Source organism: Micropterus dolomieu, linkage group LG06, assembly GCF_021292245.1.
Source record: "Micropterus dolomieu isolate WLL.071019.BEF.003 ecotype Adirondacks linkage group LG06, ASM2129224v1, whole genome shotgun sequence".
Taxonomy (NCBI): Eukaryota; Metazoa; Chordata; class Actinopteri; order Centrarchiformes; family Centrarchidae; genus Micropterus; species Micropterus dolomieu.
In genome coordinates this window covers 6902701-6920998 of record NC_060155.1, presented here as the reverse complement: position 1 = coordinate 6920998, position 18298 = coordinate 6902701, and the positions used below count along the sequence as shown (strand labels likewise).

Here is an 18298-nt window from a genome sequence, read left to right as displayed (position 1 = left end):
CAGAAGAGTTTTATTATAAAGAGATCATTTAAATTAAACATTACTAAATAATGTAACAAATCTTTTAAACTAACTAACTTTCAAATGACGCTGTAAAGAGACAGTTACATTTTACAAACGTGAGCAAAGACAAAATAAATTATAGTTACATTTTAAAAAACCTTAGTAAATGTATGTATTTCACCCACGCAGTGGCTGTTCTGGAGATTCGTTGGTACCACATGATCTTCAGCTGTGTTCCCTGCGGTTTCAAATGTAAAAATAAAAGTTCACTTTAAACATTTTAAACCAACATGGACAAAATTAAAAAAAACTTCATTTTGAACATCTATTTCGTGACAAAAGAGAAAACTCCACATGGTGACTAACATCGTGTGACACCATTAAAAGCTCCAGTACACCTACTGAGAGCTACCGAGATTTTGTTTTTCTCGTCAACTGATGGTTCCAAATTCAAGAATAACATTTTAATAAAATTAGTAGGGAGCCATACTCTTAAATGACTGATCTGATTGAAATACACTGTGTAGTGTTGGCACAAACAATACACACACACAGCCTGATCCTGTAATCAGACTGAATTCACATTCCCACTTTCAGTTTGAATTTCTGAAAAACATCTGAGACGAGGTCAATGATTCAGAGGTTTGGAAACAGGCTACACACCTATTATTACAATGACAATCTGCCTGGCAGGTGACAGCAGTGGGGTCCCTAAACATCCAGCTCAAGTATTCCTAGACACAAATTAGATTATAATGTGTCCTAAATTGTCCCATGTGATTTTTTGTACTGAGCTGGCAAAAAGTGACACACTGACACAGTGTGAAAAGCACAATTTATATGTATGTATGCAAGTATACTTTCAAGTCTGGACAGCCAGATTTAGGTGTGGACCCTGTTGAACTGACATGGGGACCCCTGGAAGTCCCCACACCCCACTTTGATGGCCTCTTACTTGCAACGGTGGAGTTTCCCATTTCTGCATTGAGTCCTTGCAAACAGGGATTTTTTTTTCTTCACTTCATGCTTTCAGGAAGGGAAATTACACCACAGGTTGATCAAATAAAGAACCCCTTCCACACAAGAAGTGCTTTGTTAGATCTCCTCCTGTGTGGTGTTGGACTATAATTGTTCTCAGAAAACAACTACAATCCTGCAGAAAAGGTAAGCAGAACACTAACTTTGCACTCTTACTTTACTTCTGTTTACTCTGCTTTGCTTGCTTGTCAAAAATACCAGTAAATAGCACAAGACAACAAACATTTTCTGTTTAGTTATCATATAAAATGTATTTTTACGCAAATCACAAAAAAATATATATTTTGTAATTTATCTATTATAATATCTTTATGGAGATACTGTTCGGTTTTATTTGCTGAGGTTTGAGGTGATAGACACCTCAAAACACCTGCCAAAAAAACCCCAAACACTTACATATATCAGATATCTTGTGTGATTTAAGTGAAGGGATTCCTTCGTCTAACTGAAGCAGGAAATATAACTGCAACAACGGATCTGTTAAGCTAATTTTATTCATATTCATTTGACTTAATTCATCAGGGGAAGAAAAAAATGTGTCTGTTCACTGTGGAACTCTACTGCCTTCAACACATAGTTCAATGTTTAATGCTCCAAAAACACTTACCAGTTCATCCAAATATATGTAGGTAAAACTAGGTAAGTCTACACAACATCGCTGACATCTTTAAATATAAATATACTGTCAAATCTCTTCATGTAAAAAACCCCTCAAAATGTCAGAGGTGCTATTTATTTGCTACCATATCTGCATGAACCTCTCTTGTTTAAAGGTTTAGTAAAGTGTGGTTTCACATTATTTCTACTACTACTTTTGCAGAAAACATTTGACGTCACAGTTAAATGTAAGAAATAAAATGAATGAAGGCTGACTTCTGTTTAGCTGCTTCAGTTTTCAGGGCAGTATTCATGCTGTCACACTGTCGTGACTTACAGGGACACTTTCATTAGAAACACCTGTCACAAGTCAAAAGGCTCATTGTCTGGTAACTATAACTTTCTGCAGTGTTTTCAACCTTGGATAAAATCTATGGATTTTTATAGGGTATCGTGAATCTTGGAAAACTCATGAATCCAAGAACCCGTTTCTTTTTTGAAACTAATTGACACGATGCCACACTGATGAGGAGGGCTCAAGTTTTACTTCCTAAAGGTTACGCCATTCTTGGGCAACAACTTAGCAACAGGTTGGTTGTGTTTAAAAAATCCTGATCTGATGAAACCAACTCTGTACATGCTGAAAGGCAGGTATTGAAAAATTACCAGTGTTTCACCAAATAAAACCTCAACAGACAGGCATTTCTGCTGTTTTGTTCTCCCCCCCACATTCTTTTCTCATCAATGACTGACCACTGATGACTGAAGAGATCTACAACATGGACTAGTTTCACCTGCACTCAGGCTTACACCACGTTGACAATATCAACTTTTGCACAAGCTGCATCTCTTTATTTGACTGAACTTTGTTTTTGGCCCTCCAGAATGTCAGACTCAGTGGACCACATCAAATCTGAAGAGACACAGGACGCTCCTGGTAATGATGTGTCCGCACCACCGCCGTCGTACCAAGAGCAGCAACCTCCACCTTACTCTGCAGCCCCAGCAGAGTACCCTCCACCCAAAGTCGACACAACCCCTGTCTATCAGCCTACCACTACCTATGAGTCTTTCCGCGACATAAGCCCGGAGGCCCCATCAGACACACCTATAGCATCATCTTCTTTTGATGACAAGACAGTGAGAAGAGGGTTTGTTAGAAAGGTTTGTACAACTCTTGAGCTTTTGGCAGTTGACTTCAGGAATATCTGTATTTATTGGGACTGATGACAAGTAATCTTTGTGAAATATGTTTGATTTAAGGTGTAAACAGTATTTAGTGTGTTCATATTTTGCCATGGGCGTATTATCCTTCAACAGAATTTCCCAACCCGGTGTCAGGGCCCTCTTAAAGAGTCGTAAGAGAAATTTCAGGGATCACACATTTACCTCCTCAGGCCTCTAAAAATGATTAAAATAAATGAGTCTGAGAAGGAACAATCTCTCGTGGGCATTTACAACTTGTGAAAAGAAGTCGAAAATAGACATTGCTTTGTTTTCGGGGGTCAGGACTAAGAAATGAAAAGCATAAACTCACCTTGATTTAAAAACCATCAATTGATCAAGCAGGTGGAGGTTCAGTATCTTGTTTTATCGTAACAGAATGCATCATGGCTGTTTGAAAGACAACAATGAGACTGTACATGCCAAGTGTCTCGCAAACCCCACAACCCTTCCCCCGAAATGTTTCAAATGTGTTCATTTGAAATGTATATTATATATATATATTATATATATGTATATATATATATATATATGAATTTTTTTCTCTATTAAGTAATTATTTAAATCTTTTCCAAATTAACTGAGTTAACTCAGTAATCTTTCCATGTGCCAATCTGAATGCTTGGACAAGATAAATCACAACAGTCAAAGATCATGAGGGTCAACATCAAAACTGTTTTTCTCGAAAACATTTATATACACCTATAAGATAGTATAAGTTGGTTGTCCAGTGTGGCCACATGCTTTTATTGTGCAGAATGGAGTGATCCCTTTTTTTTATAAATTATAATAATAATGTTTCCCTGTGCAGGTGTTCAGCATCCTGACTCTCCAGCTGCTGTTCACCTTCAGTGTGGTGTGTGTGTTCACCTTCTCCAGCGTGGTCAAAGAGGCGGTGCAGGACAACCTGTGGGCCTACATCAGCTCCTTCATCATCTTCGCCGTTGTCGCCATCGCCCTCACCTGCTGCCAGTCCTTCAGTCGGCGTCACCCCTGGAACATTGTGGGACTGGTGGGTTACATATATATATAGGAGCATAAAATCCCAAATAACAAATGGGGATATTAATTTTGCACAATTTAGATACTGTCAGAGGTGCTTATAATAAAAATATACAGCTAAACATTTCAATAATAGACCAAAAGGACATTTAACCCTGACAATATGATAAAAGAATCATAGCTTTGTAGGAAAGGAAATATATATTGGATATGAAGCACTGAGGTCACACAGTCACATCCCGGACAGAAAAGTGTAATATTTAAATGGGCTCTGAGAAACTGGTACATTACCAGTAAGTCTGTTTTCACCGACTACCAAATGAAAGTTGAGTTCACATGCTCACAGATTCACTGTGAGCTGTTGAGGTTTTGTTGGTCTGTTAAATTAGGACAGGCTCTTCCTGTGTTGTGATCGTTAAATACACACACTAAATACTCGCCCACCAGGGTTTCTGGTAAAAAAAAAATGTCTACACTTAACTTCTTTTTTTTTCAACAAGATCTATAAAGGACTGTAGCTATTTGAAGACATAACAAGAGATTCTCTGAAGTAGTTAAACTATCAAACAAGCAAACTATGGGGGGAAAAAGCTGTCTCAGGTGATATTGGAAATGTTTAATACAGTGAATTTTGTGCCCACAGGTCGTGATCACCCTGAGCTTGTCATACGTGGTGGGAACCATTGCCTCCTTCCACAACACCACTGCTGTGGTCATCACTATGGGAGCAACGATGGCCATTTCTGTCGCAATCATTGCATACTCTGCACAGGTGAGACACCAAAATGGTATCAGAGGAGGCAGAATGTGAATGTAGACCTGAAACGATTGGTCAATTAATTGATAGGTTGCTTAACAGAAATTTAATCAGCAATTATTTTGATAACAGATTGATCTTTTACTATTGAAATATTTCATACATTATAAGGACTATAACAATTATCGAAGAAAATATATAAGATTAATTGGATATTTATACGATCTGTAGCTATCTAAATGTGTTCTCTATTACAGCTGTTCTTACTCAGCTGAATCCATTGTACAAGCAAAAGATATTTTTTGGACTAAACAAGAAAGCAGGTTCAGTATATCACTTTTATACTCAAGGACGTATTAAAAAAGGGGTTGAATTTAAGTAGTTAAATACAAATCCAATATTAGATACAGGGTTAGGAATCCAATCTTCAACTCGACGCTCGAAATTACATTCTACTTCGTTATAACAAGATTTTACTTTATAAAACAAGGTTTTATTTCTCGCATGCTCATTTTGTGCAGTAAAATGAAAGGTGGCAAACTGTGCTATAAGGCTGGTATGCACTAAAGAATAATAGGATAAGAATATATATAATATACATATTCTTTTATTATAATGAATAATAATAATGAATTAAAATAAAAAATATTCAAATACTAATGTGTATGTTTGCCCAGGGTGTGGAGGTAGGCTGTGCAATCGTTAAATATATAAACAAATTTAACATGCATTTAAATACATTTAAATACACAATTTTACATATGCACTTTTATGTGTATTGGTCAATATATGTCATCTATTGTCTGGGATATTTGTTTTCTTTTATTGTAAAGAACATATATTGACAAATAATTAAATTGTACTTGAAAACAGCTGTATTTAATTAAATCATATTAAATTAAGTACTGAATGTACTAATGTCTAATGTGTCTTTTGCAGACTCGTTATGATTTCACTATTTGCTACGGTATTTTGCTGATTCTGGCCGTGGACATCTTGATGTTTGGGTTCTTCTGTACCTTCTACTACTCCTACATCTCCCAAATCGCCTATGGATGTCTGGGTGCCCTGCTGTATTCACTGGTAGGGGAAAAAGAACAATATATACCATGATAATAATACTACTATCTAAAGAGGTGTATAAATAATACTTAAACAGCACTTCCCTGTGCCCTGGTGCTGCATAGAGAGAACAAAACCATATCAGATACACATACACTATATGGACAAAAGTATTGAGACACCTACACGTTACTTTCATGGCATCCCATTCTAAATCCAGAGGCATTAATATGGAGTTGCCTCCCTCCCTCCCCCCCCCCCCCCCCTTTGCAGCTGCAACAGTTTCCACTCTTCTGGGAAGGCTTTCATCCCAAAGGTGTTCGATACGGTTGAGGTCAGGGCTCTGTGCGGGCCAAGTTCTTCCACACCAAACTTTAAAAAATATTTCTTAATAGAGCTGGCTTTGTGTGCAGGGGCACTGTTACACTGAAAGAGGAAAAGGCCAAACACAAACTGTTAGAACTGCGTCGCAAATTAATTTGTACGATTTCCCTTAACAAAGACCACAACATGAAAAAACAGCCCCTTCCAAAAGTATTCGGCAAAGTACAAGGCAATTTAATACCCTTTTCCCAGTCATACTGATCAAAGAAAGACGGAAGTATGGACAATAAGGCCTACAATTAATTATTAAGTACATTAATTTATTACATATTTATATCACATTTTTGTCAGTACTTCCCAGCTGTATATCACAACACTTGCTAGTAATATATGAATCAATTAATGTGACCTTGACCCAGATATGTGGCAGAAAATTGATGCTTAAATTAAAACACTTGCCCATTATGAGCCAATGTGTTTCCTAGTTACTGTGGCCTAGCTCGCAGTAGTGATTGCTACAGGTCTGATGGCGACTGGAACTCCACGTTTGCACTAGTTTCACTTGTAGTTTCTAGATGTGTAACATCTCCTGACCAACTGCAGCCACATACAAAAAAATTTTTGTTATTGTCTACGGCAAGAAGAAATATTCAAGACCTTTTGTAAATAAAATTCAATACTTTTTAATACCTTCTAAAGGTCTCTTTTGAGGGAACTGGATTCGATTCGATTTGAAGACTCTAAATAAAACTGTCCACCACCACCGCTTTGGATTCCTCTGTGAGATTAAGGAAGCTGTATGTGAGGTTCACTGTGTCGTCACACAGTTCCACTTCATTTACAGTACTTTTGTTTTGTTTTGACATTTAACCTTGTGACTTGTGAACAGCAGCAAAGAAAAAGAAAATGCTTCTATATCAGACACATTAAAGTTTCCGCACTCCCACAGGAAGCAAACAGGGTTATACGTCAAATACATATATAAATAAAAATGAGTTTAATCAGTTAAAAGCAAAAGCATAAAAGTAGGTCTTGTGCTACTTCTTAAAACTATCTACACAGGTAGCTTCTCTTATTTGTAAAGGACGTCTGTTCCAAACCATTGATGCATAAAACAGAGGAGCTGCTTCACCAAATCTTTTTACTTTTCATTCTTGATACATTAAGCAGTCCAGCACCAGAGGATCTGAGAGAGCGAGTTGGAATTTAATCAGATAATAGGTCAGATAGATAAGAAGGTGCTAAACAATGAAGTAATAAAGTAAAATAACTTTAAAATTAACTCTAAATGCTTCAGGAAGCCAGTGCAGAGAAGCTAAAACTGGAGTCATGTGTTTTCTCATTCCAGTTTTAGTTAAAATTCTTGCCGCATTTTCTATTAGTTGCAGCCTATTAATACATATTTGTTGGGTAGACCAGTAACTAGTGCATTACAATAGTCCAATCGTGAAAAAACAAAACCACGCAACAACTCATTCATCATTCAACTCAGTCATCCTCACACTGGCAGGTGTAGGGCTGGATATAGTAACAATAGTAACTTGTGTCTATAAAATGTGAAGCAATGCATTGTGGGATTGTTAGTGAGAACATTTATGGAAACATTAAATTCGGAATTAGTAAGTTGTATGGGTTTGGCCCACAGCTTATGTTTACAACCCACAGTATTTCCTGTCCCCCTTGCTTTTAACCGCACCAAATGTCACTGGGCACATTTTGGTCTGAATGCAGTTTTATATATGATATAACTATATATAACGACAATATCAAAACAAAGAGTCATGTATGATTCCATCATTCCATGCAGAGTAAAATCTAATATCCACGGTTATTTTAGCCTTTAACATGTTTTAGATGGAAACATTATTTAATGAATAAAATATAAAAATACATTGGGTTATGCTGTAGATTTCAGAACATTTAACAGCATTATTCTCTACAGTAAAACAGGATATAGTTACGCTAGCCAGTAATGTTTTAGATTAGATTTGCTGTCATTTAGGATGGGAGAAACACGTTAACATTTAGTAAAGACGATGGTGACTGAGTACATTTAGTGCTTCAAATTACCTTTTTCACCAACCTCTCAAAACTCACGAGGGGAAGCGCTAACATCGTTCCACAGCAGCGACACTGACATTGCTGCCTGCAGATTAAATTGTCCTAGGTTTATCATGACAATGTGACGGATGGAGCTTTTTCCTACTGAGACATGTAAAAAATGTCTTCCAAAAAAAATAACATGTCATTATTCACCATAAGTTATCTGGTAGTAACATTTCACCCTTTCTTAAATCTTCCTCTCCTCCTCTCCCTCCCTTCCCGTCTATCTGTCTCAGTTCCTGATGATCGACTGTCAGATGATGATGGGGACGATGAGTTACCGTCTGGATCCAGAGGAATACATCAACGCTGCTCTCATGATCTATCTGGACATAGTCCTCATCTTCCTCTACCTGCTGGGGAGGAGGTGAAACTAACTACACAAAATACACACAGACACACACTCCAAACTGTACCCACAATGAAAAAGTTCCTTTATTATTATCATCATTTTAATTTATATACTGTAACTGCATCCTGTTCTAAGTGACAATGAATTAATGACTTTCAATGTTTTTACAGAATCTTGTCTTTGTCTCAGTTTTACATGAATAAAAATTGATATTAAAAATGTGTTGTATTGTATTTGTTGTTGTGCATTACATGTTACCTATATAAAAACATTAACCCAACAATTACCATAACAACTTAAGGCATTCTAGTTTTTTGATTCAGTATAAAGGTTCATGTCAAACCTGCCTAAAGAACTTCCAAATCATTTTGTTATGTCATTACAGTCAGACACAGATAATCCTGTCGATCCAAAAGGCCATTTGTGTTTCATACAGCACATGCAATGAATGTTGCCATACGTAACATGTGATACAATACAGCTTACACAAACATGATACACGATAGAACAAGTAGTGCAAAATGTTCAGCTTATTTTCTTCATACTGTCTCACATGTATTCATTTTCATCTTCTACCCATATTAAAGCACTGAATAGTGTAACTGTACACAAAGAATGACGTGAGTGCTGTATCATCGCTGCTTTGTGGACAGCATTTCCCCCAAAATCATACCATACCGTTTTTCACAGCCTCACCACAATGAAGAGTAGTTGAATTTGACCCGCAGCAGGTACCTCATGCGAGTCTGGGCAGGGTTGTAAACGATGAACTCATTGTACAGGAGGGAGTAAGCGTTGTGTTTACCCACCCCAGTCTTCACCCCCGGCCCCATTGGCACGGTCACACCGTCCCTGAGAAAGACATGAAAAGATGCATTTATTTAAGGGTCATGCTGGTGGACTATTTCTAAGAACAGTTTTTAGATTGATTTGCTACATTTCAGAGTTACTAGTTTCAGTCCGTAACACTGAAAGGTTGCACAATATGAAAACTTCCAGAGACAGGAAGGTGGGAAATCTAAACAATTATTATGATTCTTTGGAAATTGGTTGGCTGTAATGTGAAATATATTCACAGATAGGCATGCAACTAATGATTATTTTTTTGTTATTGATTAATCTAACACTTATTTTCACTATATTACAATATTAATTGATTAGTCGTTGTGTTTAGAAAATGCTTTAAAAAAAAGCCTATCCCTGTATCTAAGATGTTGTCTTCAAATATCCCGTTTTCTGTGACCATCAGTCCGTAACCCAAAGATATTCAGTTTATTATCATAGAAGACATGAGACCAGCAAATATTCATAGTGGAGAAGCTGGAACCAGAAGAATTTTTTGCTTAAAAATTTACTCAAAAAAGGATTAATTGATAAAATATTCCCGTCTATCAATTCTATCAATTATCAATGCAACTAATGATTATTTTCATTATCAATTAATCTTCCAAATATTTTCTCAATTAATCGTCTATAAAATATCACATAACAGTGAACAATCCATCACAACATCGTACAGCACAGGGCAACCTCATCAAATATCCAAAGTCAAAATATATTTAGTTTACTATAAGACGGAGAAAAGCAGCAAATTCTCACATTTGAGAACCTAGAACCATACAATGTTTTTGCTCCAAAATGACTTAATCAATTATCAAAATGGTTGCCCGTTAATTGTGGTTCAATCGACTAATCATTGCCCATAAACCCATCTGACATTTCCCCTTTATAAACATAAACATATATGAAATTTGATATTATTTTACAGTTAGCTGAGCAGGACACATCAGAAAACACCGGTGATTATGGTTATTTCAAAAATATGTTTTGTCAGATAACTATAAATCTCAAAGTAGCAGTTAAAGAAAGTAGTCTTCAAAGCCAATAGAGACTCTTTAGGGGTTACCTCTTGTAATATTTGTAATTATGATAGTTTTATTCTCATCTGTGCTCATCAACACAAATTTTTCTTAGCTTTTGTGATTAAACAAGCTCTCAGATAATGTAATGATTTTTGTTGTGTAACAGTGAGCACAATTAAATCGATGTTTGGCCTGTATGAAATATATCAGTGTAATGAGACAGACTAACAGAGTGACTGAGTTTTTGGGGTCAGGTCCAGTCTGTCCCAGGCCCTTTGTGCTGTGTTTTCCAGCAGGCAGATTGCTGGCTTCGTAGTCGGCATCCAGCAGCTCGTTACAGTCTCCCAGAGCGACCTGCAAAATACACACAGACACAAAGCGTGGGCATTAAAACAGTGCTGCATGACAGCAGCTTAGTATTAGTAGAAATACAGGTAACAAAAAGCAGGTGTGAGTAGGGGTGTGCGATACTGATAAAATGATCTCTCAATATTTTCTGGTTTGTCAATAATGATAATTAGACCAGAGTTTGTTTTTGTGCCGGTACCTTGGCTGGATCAGGGCTGTCTTGAACTGCTGACTCGAAGCTTTTCATATTCTTGATTTTCTGTGCAGTTATTAGTTGTTGGTCTTTAACAGCAACCGATTTTTGACATAGTTTGCAGACTGAAGTCTTTTGAGGAACATCCGTCTTTTCAAAGCTGAACCACCTCCATGTCAGTGATGCTGATCCACACCTAGTCTAATTCAATCTAATGATGCAGATTCTGATGGTGTCAGTGTTTTATATTCTGCCGCTGTTTATTCACTCATTTTTAACTTTAGGCATGAATTTTTTGGTTTGTTTAACTCTACCACACGTGTACTGCATTCATGACGCAGTATATGCACAGACAAGGTGTTTTTTGAAAAGTGAGTCATACAGCCAACTCGTAAGCCTGCTTACACATCGTTAAAACAACAATTAAGATATTATTGTAAACAATGCATGTTCGCACACTCCTAGTGAGACACAATCAAGAGAAAACACATTATCAGTGTCTAAAAAAATCACAACAGACAGTCACAGTAATAAATATTATAAAAAATGGCTTAAAGTTGTTTTTGTTCTAGAAACCAGAAATCCAGAAACTTTAAATATACTAAATTTAATTTGATAAAATTGAATTAAAAATTTAAATATTATTAAAAAGGGAATTATAATGATAATACTGATTCTAAAAAGCAAATTGTACCTGTAAAAAAGATGCGTTTTTAGTCTGCATTTAAAAGAAGACGCTGTTATTTCATGTGGAGATAGGAAAATAAAGAATGAAGTACGCTGATTTTGGTATAGTGAGGAGACCTTGACTTGATAATCTGAAATAGTAACTAATCAACTCACCTCACTCAGTAGCAGCAGTCCAACTTGGTTGTGCTGATTAGCAAAGCAGTAGTTCGCACTCTTTGACGACATGTCAGCAAAGTAGAGGCCTTTTCCAAACTAGATGAAAGAGAAGTTATTATTACTGGAATAAAAAAATAGATTGCCGTATTGAAAAAGTACCTATAGTGTATGGATAATTTCATTCAAAGATTTTAAGCATAATCATCACCTATTGAAAAATGTAGAGGTTTCAATTGTAAAATAAGCTTTGGGTGCTTCTTAGATGCCGTGTCAATCATGCAACATACATCTTGTTGAGTATTATCTATCTGTCTATCAAACAGTTCCTTTCTCACATATAATAAACAGATCTTCAGCACTACAATTCAAACATTTTCAACATTTATATGTTAATTTGTATAGCGGTATGGTTTTAAATGTTCTTAGCTCAGAAAGGCATTGGTTTGTCAAGGTGATTAACTGGTCAAGAACATGGGTTTAAACAGATACGAGAATCTTATTCACCGGAGCTGTAATGATGTAATGAAGAGAGTATGAAAATGTCCAAATTGGGCGCAATTAGCCATTTTCCCTCCCTGGTGTCATGTGACTCGTTAGTGTTACAAGGTCTCAGGTGTAAGAGGACTCCAGTGGCGACCTGTGAAGCTCTGGTGACCTCCATGCCCAAAAGGGTTCACGCAGTGCTGGAAAAAAAATGGTGGCCACACAAAATATTGACACTTTGGGCCCAATTTGGACATTTTCACTTTAAGGTGTTCTCACATTTGTTGTCAGCAGTATAGACATTAATGGCTGTGTGATGAGTTATTTTGAGGGGACAGCAAATTTACACCGTTATACAAGCTGTACAGTCTAAGTGTCATTTCTTCAGTGTTGCCACATGAAAAGATAATCAAATGAAATATTGTCCGTATTTATTTTATTTATGGATTGTACGAATCAAATGAAAAACAGTATATTGATGTATTTTTCTGTCCATCCTACCATGTAACCGGTGACAGGAGCTTCTGGTGGGGCCACTCGGAGCCCTTGACTGAGGATGCCGACCCAGTTAGACAGACGGGAACCGTGCCACAACAGAGTCCTGGTAGACAAGACAGACAGACAGTGGGCCGTTAAATAACTGTCAGACATTATGCAGGCATATATGAAACTTTGCAGCAATGCAGATTTCAAAGAAGCACAGCACATACAGCTTAACATCTGTATCAAAGCCAACAGATGGATTCACAATTTATACAAACACTAAGCCCTGTGTGTATTACCTGTTGTGTAACTGTGAGAGGAAGTTGTTCCTCTCCACCTCTCTGTCCACTGAGAAGATGTCAAGCACAGTCATGGTGTAGTCACAGTGGGTAGGGGCGTGAGTGGATTGTAGATACTTTTCTATCACCTTCACACAGAGACAAGGAAGGTTTACAGTGAAACAACACTGGTTACACATCAATCTTCTGGATTTTATTGCAGCTCAAGTTTCATTCAGTTTACTATTTGGTCAATCAGTGGTCTTTGAACAGTTATGAGTAGCAAAACGCTGTAAACGCTGTAAACCTTGTACTCATGGCAGCTGGAGTCCAGAGGCTCCAGTTTGCACTGGAGGGAGCTGTACTGTCTGTCCAGAGGATGTTCGTCACTGTCTTCACTGGACTGAACCATTTTCACTGCTATCTGAATGTCACTTAGAGCCTGATAAAAAGAAAGAAGACAGAAAGAAATATATAGATATAGTATGGACCATAGACTTAAGTGAAGACATAAACAGACTGTAGACCTCATTTAATGAAAGAGCCCTTTACCTCCAACAATGCAATCTTTTCCTTCAGCTCATCTTCTGTACGAATGATTGGAGGAGTTTTCAACCTGTAGAATAACATCTTTAAGTTACAACAAGACAGAGATCAACTCATACATACATTAATTTCCCAACAGATTTAGTAAATCTCTCTCTAACTGTGTACAGGCACATATTCCCTACCCAAAGTCATGAGGGATGCGGGTGTAGAACTGGTTGCATGCTTCAAGCAGCTCCCGACTGCTGCCCTTCTTCTTCAAACATGTCTCGATTTTCTTCAGCGCCGTGTAGCCTGCACGGATCTGCTCTGAGGTCAGCTTGCCTGAAAGTAGAAATACAAATACAATTTGAAACGTGAGGCACAACAATAAAAGGATTATAAATACTGGTCACATGTTTTTCACCTACTCATACAGTCAGGTGGCGCAATTAGAGTTAAAATGATGACTTTGCGAACTTGTTTTATTTCATCTTTGGATCACATCATAGCAACTCAATACTCTATGTGCTGATAAAATTTTATTTTCTGGGAATGTTGTTAGGAGAAATTAAAAGAGTATAACAGGTCAAATTGTGGTACATTTCTGTTGTGATTTTGAATCTGTCAGACTGACCTAGAGGGGCTTTCCGGGTGTCAAACTTCATCTCCAGCACACACTCCTCCATGGCTTTGAGGTCACAGATTAGCTCCAGGAGCGACTGGATCTTCACATCCAGCTTGGAGATCCTCTTTTTGGGAACAGCATCCACTGTGGTCTGGTTCTCCTTCTGGAACAGTGAAATGTGTCAAGTCCTAATTACAAAGATGCTGAAGCGATATATATACTGTGAGTCGATGGTTCCTTGCCTTTTCATTCGTGCTGTAGTCCATGAACACCATGTCGTATTTCCCTGCTACTTTCTCAAAAGTCGCTCGGTGTTCCCACTCATTCTTGGTCTTATCAAAGAACCTGAGGCAAAACAACCAAGTTTTAGAATTATACTACATTCACTTCAATTAGACATCCAGAAATATTTTTTTTAATTGCACAATTTCACTTTTTCTTGAAGAAATCTTTGGCTTTCAGCAAGTCTCCTCCACAGGCTGTCAGACTGTTTTGACCCACTTTTCCAACTGAAAAAACAAAACAGTGAAGAAACCACCCAAAAAAATTTAGTCAGCTGGTTTACATTTTAGAAAAGATCTTCCAAAGATCTGTAGACCTGTTATTTGTCTGCGTAAATAAATACAAACATGAACTCACCTCTGCCCCATCTTAACCACACACTGTAAACCTTGGAGGTGTCGTCCTCCAACAGCTGGATCAGGTAGTATTTGTTGTTGTTAAACTGAAGATTTGTCTGCAAAATAAGACGGAAAGTGCTTGCTGCAAGCCTAAAAATCGATTTGCCCTATTAGCCTTCACTGGATTCCTGTTTTTCATATATAATTTAAGAACCTGAAACCATGGTGAAAAATTGTGATTAGAATTTCAATTAAACTACTAATCCCCGCGACCCTGTGCGCAGGATAAGCGGTTGACGATGGATGGATGGATTAAACTACTAATAGTGGTCAGAATGGAAATGAAAACAGCTTTTGAATTTTGATCAAAAAGCACATCCAGCTTTGAGTGTAATAAAATTCCCTGTCAGTATTTTAGGAAATATTTTATTAATTAATTAATTTGGCAGATGTTGTAATTATAACACTTTACCTGATTTAGCATCACGTCGTAAACATCATTTCCTTCACTGTAAACATGAGCCTGAAAGAGAAATCGAACAGTTACTATAAAGTTAATAGTTAATATAAATGAAGGTAACCGCATCTGAATAAATGAAGAATCTGTTGTTCCTGTAAACTTCTTATTTCCTTTATTTACATTGCATGTAATCATTGTTGTAAAGTTTATTAAGACAACAATGATTAAGGAAAGGGTTCAAGTGAAACACAAGTGACACAGTCCATTTTCACAGATTAAAAAATAAATGACTAATTAAATGTATCAATAACAGCAGTGATATATTGTTCACACCTATTGAGTGTTTGCTTGACCTGCACACCCAAAAGTAAATTTCTAAGAAGCTGCTCTGGGTACAACAATCATTTATAAGATTTAAGATCTGACATTTAACTGACTACTAACATACTCGTGTCTAATACACCATAAACATGTGTGTCACGCTCACAAGGAGAACTGTAACTGGAAGAATGCTCTTCAAACAGGTGTTAAACCACAAGCATGTGAACGGTGAGTTTCATATCTCGTGTGGCCACTTTACCTTTCCGAGTTTGGCTTTGCATTCAGGGTCCACTGGAGCTTTTCCTTTCATGACCACCGTCCTCACGACCTCTGTTCAACATCAGAGACAAACCATTGACAAGACAAACCTCAGTACTGCTAAGATGAAGTACTGGGTACACCATGTCCTTTCAAACCAGTTTAAACTGAAAAAACAGAAACCACTTGATGATGGCAGCATAGTTACTACTCTTTGTGAGTCACCAGTTACCCCAAAACCAGTGAAAATCCAATTTCAGTGTCTAATGGCTCTACGTAGCAACATATAAAACATGAATATTTGATCTACCTTACCTTCGCTTTTTACTTCTTTGGGCATTTCTTCAGTTTTTGTCTGACTCTGCTTTTTGCTTTGCCCTTTTCTCCTCTTAGCTGCAGGTTGCTTTTCTGTCTCCTCCTCTTCCTCTTTAACTTCAGATGTCCTCCCATTTTGAGCATTCACATCACCAGCTTCAGCCAAACTTTCTGAACAAAAGAAAACAACAGAGGAAACATATTAAATACCTTAGGTTATTTATTTGTTTTAAAATGTACAAATACAAAATTTGAACAAAATAAAAACATTGTTTAATACCTCTACTATGACTACTGCTATTAACTACTACACAAAGTCTTTCCTAAAAACATTACCTAGTAACTCTAATAAAACTCCAGTTATACAATGGTATTTATTGTTGGCTACATGACACCCGAAGACACATCAAGACACTGAAAAATTGACATAGTTTTATTTTTATTGTACATTGATAGCAAAAATCCAAGCAGAGGGGATGAAAAAAATTAAACAACAATTTAAAATAAAATGGTACTGTGGCAGAAAATTAAAGAAAAATCAGGCACCTGGTTTTACCGTCTGAGAGCGAATCTTCCTCTTGTACTTGGTGACAGGATTAATCTGGACCATCTTCTTCAGGTCGACTTCGTAGGCCGTCCCAGAGCCCAGAGCCAGAGCGAGAGAGGTTTTCCCTGAAGAGACAGCTGAGTCCAATAAGACGCAGACTGAAGGAGAGTATGGTTCCCACTGTCCTTCATCTCCTTCCCACTGCCACACTGAACACAAACAGAGAGAGCAGGAAAAGCACTTTATGTTTTGGTATTAAATAAATATTAAAATATTAATAATTAAATAAATAAAGGTTTTTCCACTTACAAATCAAAATCAAATCATACTTTATTTACAGTATAAAATCACAGTGCTGCTTGGTCCCAATACACTTTACAAAACACAGGATCAAATACAGAAGACACACAATGAAATAAGATAAAACACATACGGTTAAACACAGCAAGAAAATGAATGATAACGATAAAACAGCAACATTTAAAAACTTCAGATTAAGAGAACATAAAAAGGTGCTCGACCCAACACGAATTCTAGGAGAGGCTGTAATGACATGAGAACAAGTAGGTTTTCAGTCTTGACTTAAAAACATCTACTGAATGTGCTTCTCTATCATATTGTGGAAGGTCATTCCATAAATATGGAGCATGGTATGCAAAAGATCTGTAGCAAGCTGATTATTTTATTAGTTATTTTTTGTTACCACTCATATGTGGCCTTAAGATGCCTGGTCTGAAAAGCACAACCAGATTTGCACATAGGTTTGGACAGATTCATGTTGGACAAATGCACAACAGTGTTGATTCAACAGCACCTCAAACTACAGCCTCCTAAATGGCTGTAAAGTTGAATAATCACCTCTCTAAAACAATGTCAACAAAAACTAAACATTATAACCAACCTGCATGGCTGTTGTACAACTGACTGCATTCGTTCTAACTAGTTGTACCTAAAAGGCCAATTAGTGAATATGTGATAGTCATAAACAATCCACCTAGGCTTCCCAAGACCTTTGGTTTTGTAGTAATAATGGGACAGTGGCGAGCATTGACAAATTTGACAACGTGTAACAGGTAAATGCCACCCTGGGCAGACAAAAATGGTTTCCAAAAATCTCTGAAACTGTAAAACCTGCATGGGCCATAAATAAATATTTATTTTCCAGCTCTCTACATGTCCCGACAACCACGCGTGACGTCGTTAGTTAACTAACTAGCTGCCCAGTCAGGCTAACCGTCCAGCGGGAAACTAGCACCCACCTGTTTTTGACTGGAATTCTTCATTTTCTTGTGCATTCTGACTTTTGTTTCTCGAGCTTCTTGCACGCCTCATGGTGGTTTATGAAAACAACCGTGTGGGTACAGTAATAAAGACAACAAAGAGGGCGGAAAACTTTGCCCAGCACGGTTTCCTGGCCGGTGCCGCTAAAGAATAAAGATCGTTTAGTATGAAAATAGATCACTCCGTGCTTAAAACTCAACCTGTTATACGCGGACGCATGCGCTCTACACTTCCGTGAAAAAAAAAACATTTCCATTATCATGGCAGCGGTTTCAGCACTAAAACTGAAACAAAGTTGAGAAAGTAAAGTTCATTAAAATAGTCCCACTTTAGCAATAACGTTTGATATTTCGTGCTTACGCGTAATATTGTCCATGTTATGCTAATA

At 37.2% G+C, this 18298-nt stretch overlaps 2 protein-coding genes across 3 annotated transcripts; one reads left to right on the top strand and one right to left on the bottom strand.

Annotated features, from left to right (window-relative positions):
• The first annotated feature begins 1134 nt into the window (after positions 1–1134).
• Positions 1135–8663, top strand: si:ch211-284o19.8 (protein lifeguard 1). The gene is made up of 6 exons (XM_046051537.1): positions 1135–1167; positions 2523–2802; positions 3674–3874; positions 4508–4636; positions 5561–5704; positions 8347–8663. Exons 2-6 carry the CDS (start codon positions 2524–2526, stop codon positions 8479–8481), a joined length of 888 nt encoding a protein of 295 aa, XP_045907493.1. The 5' UTR covers positions 1135–1167; position 2523; the 3' UTR covers positions 8482–8663.
• Positions 8515–18065, bottom strand: parp2 (poly (ADP-ribose) polymerase 2). 2 transcript variants are annotated; one of them, XM_046051533.1, is made up of 17 exons: positions 17889–18065; positions 16629–16838; positions 16083–16253; positions 15769–15839; positions 15201–15251; positions 14748–14844; positions 14542–14617; positions 14351–14453; positions 14118–14268; positions 13687–13825; positions 13508–13571; positions 13263–13397; positions 12977–13104; positions 12696–12795; positions 11709–11807; positions 10554–10678; positions 8515–9314 (listed from the first exon to the last, which is right to left on the bottom strand). In XM_046051533.1, the coding sequence occupies exons 1-17, from the start codon at positions 17959–17961 to the stop codon at positions 9155–9157; spliced, it is 1953 nt and encodes a 650-aa protein (XP_045907489.1). In that variant the 5' UTR covers positions 17962–18065; the 3' UTR covers positions 8515–9154. The 2 variants fall into 2 exon arrangements, with proteins under 2 accessions (XP_045907489.1, XP_045907487.1); XM_046051531.1 differs by having other exon boundaries at positions 14118–14271; positions 17889–18064.
• Positions 18066–18298: the final 233 nt, after the last annotated feature.

What these genes read in the sequence shown, in the direction of transcription:
- parp2 (XM_046051531.1), bottom strand. Translation starts at nt 17,961, where the DNA reads ATGAGGCGTGCAAGAAGCTCGAGAAACAAAAGTCAGAATGCACAAGAA. An exon ending in CGCATCCCTCATGACTTTGG is followed by an intron (nt 13,572 to 13,686) that starts GTAGGGAATATG and finishes GTTATTCTACAG; the next exon opens with GTTGAAAACTCCTCCAATCA. An exon ending in CCCAAAAACTCAGTCACTCT is followed by an intron (nt 9,315 to 10,553) that starts GTTAGTCTGTCT and finishes TGTCTTTCTCAG; the next exon opens with GGACGGTGTGACCGTGCCAA.
- si:ch211-284o19.8 (XM_046051537.1), top strand. Translation starts at nt 2,524, where the DNA reads ATGTCAGACTCAGTGGACCACATCAAATCTGAAGAGACACAGGACGCT. An exon ending in TCATTGCATACTCTGCACAG is followed by an intron (nt 4,637 to 5,560) that starts GTGAGACACCAA and finishes TGTCTTTTGCAG; the next exon opens with ACTCGTTATGATTTCACTAT. An exon ending in GTGCCCTGCTGTATTCACTG is followed by an intron (nt 5,705 to 8,346) that starts GTAGGGGAAAAA and finishes TATCTGTCTCAG; the next exon opens with TTCCTGATGATCGACTGTCA.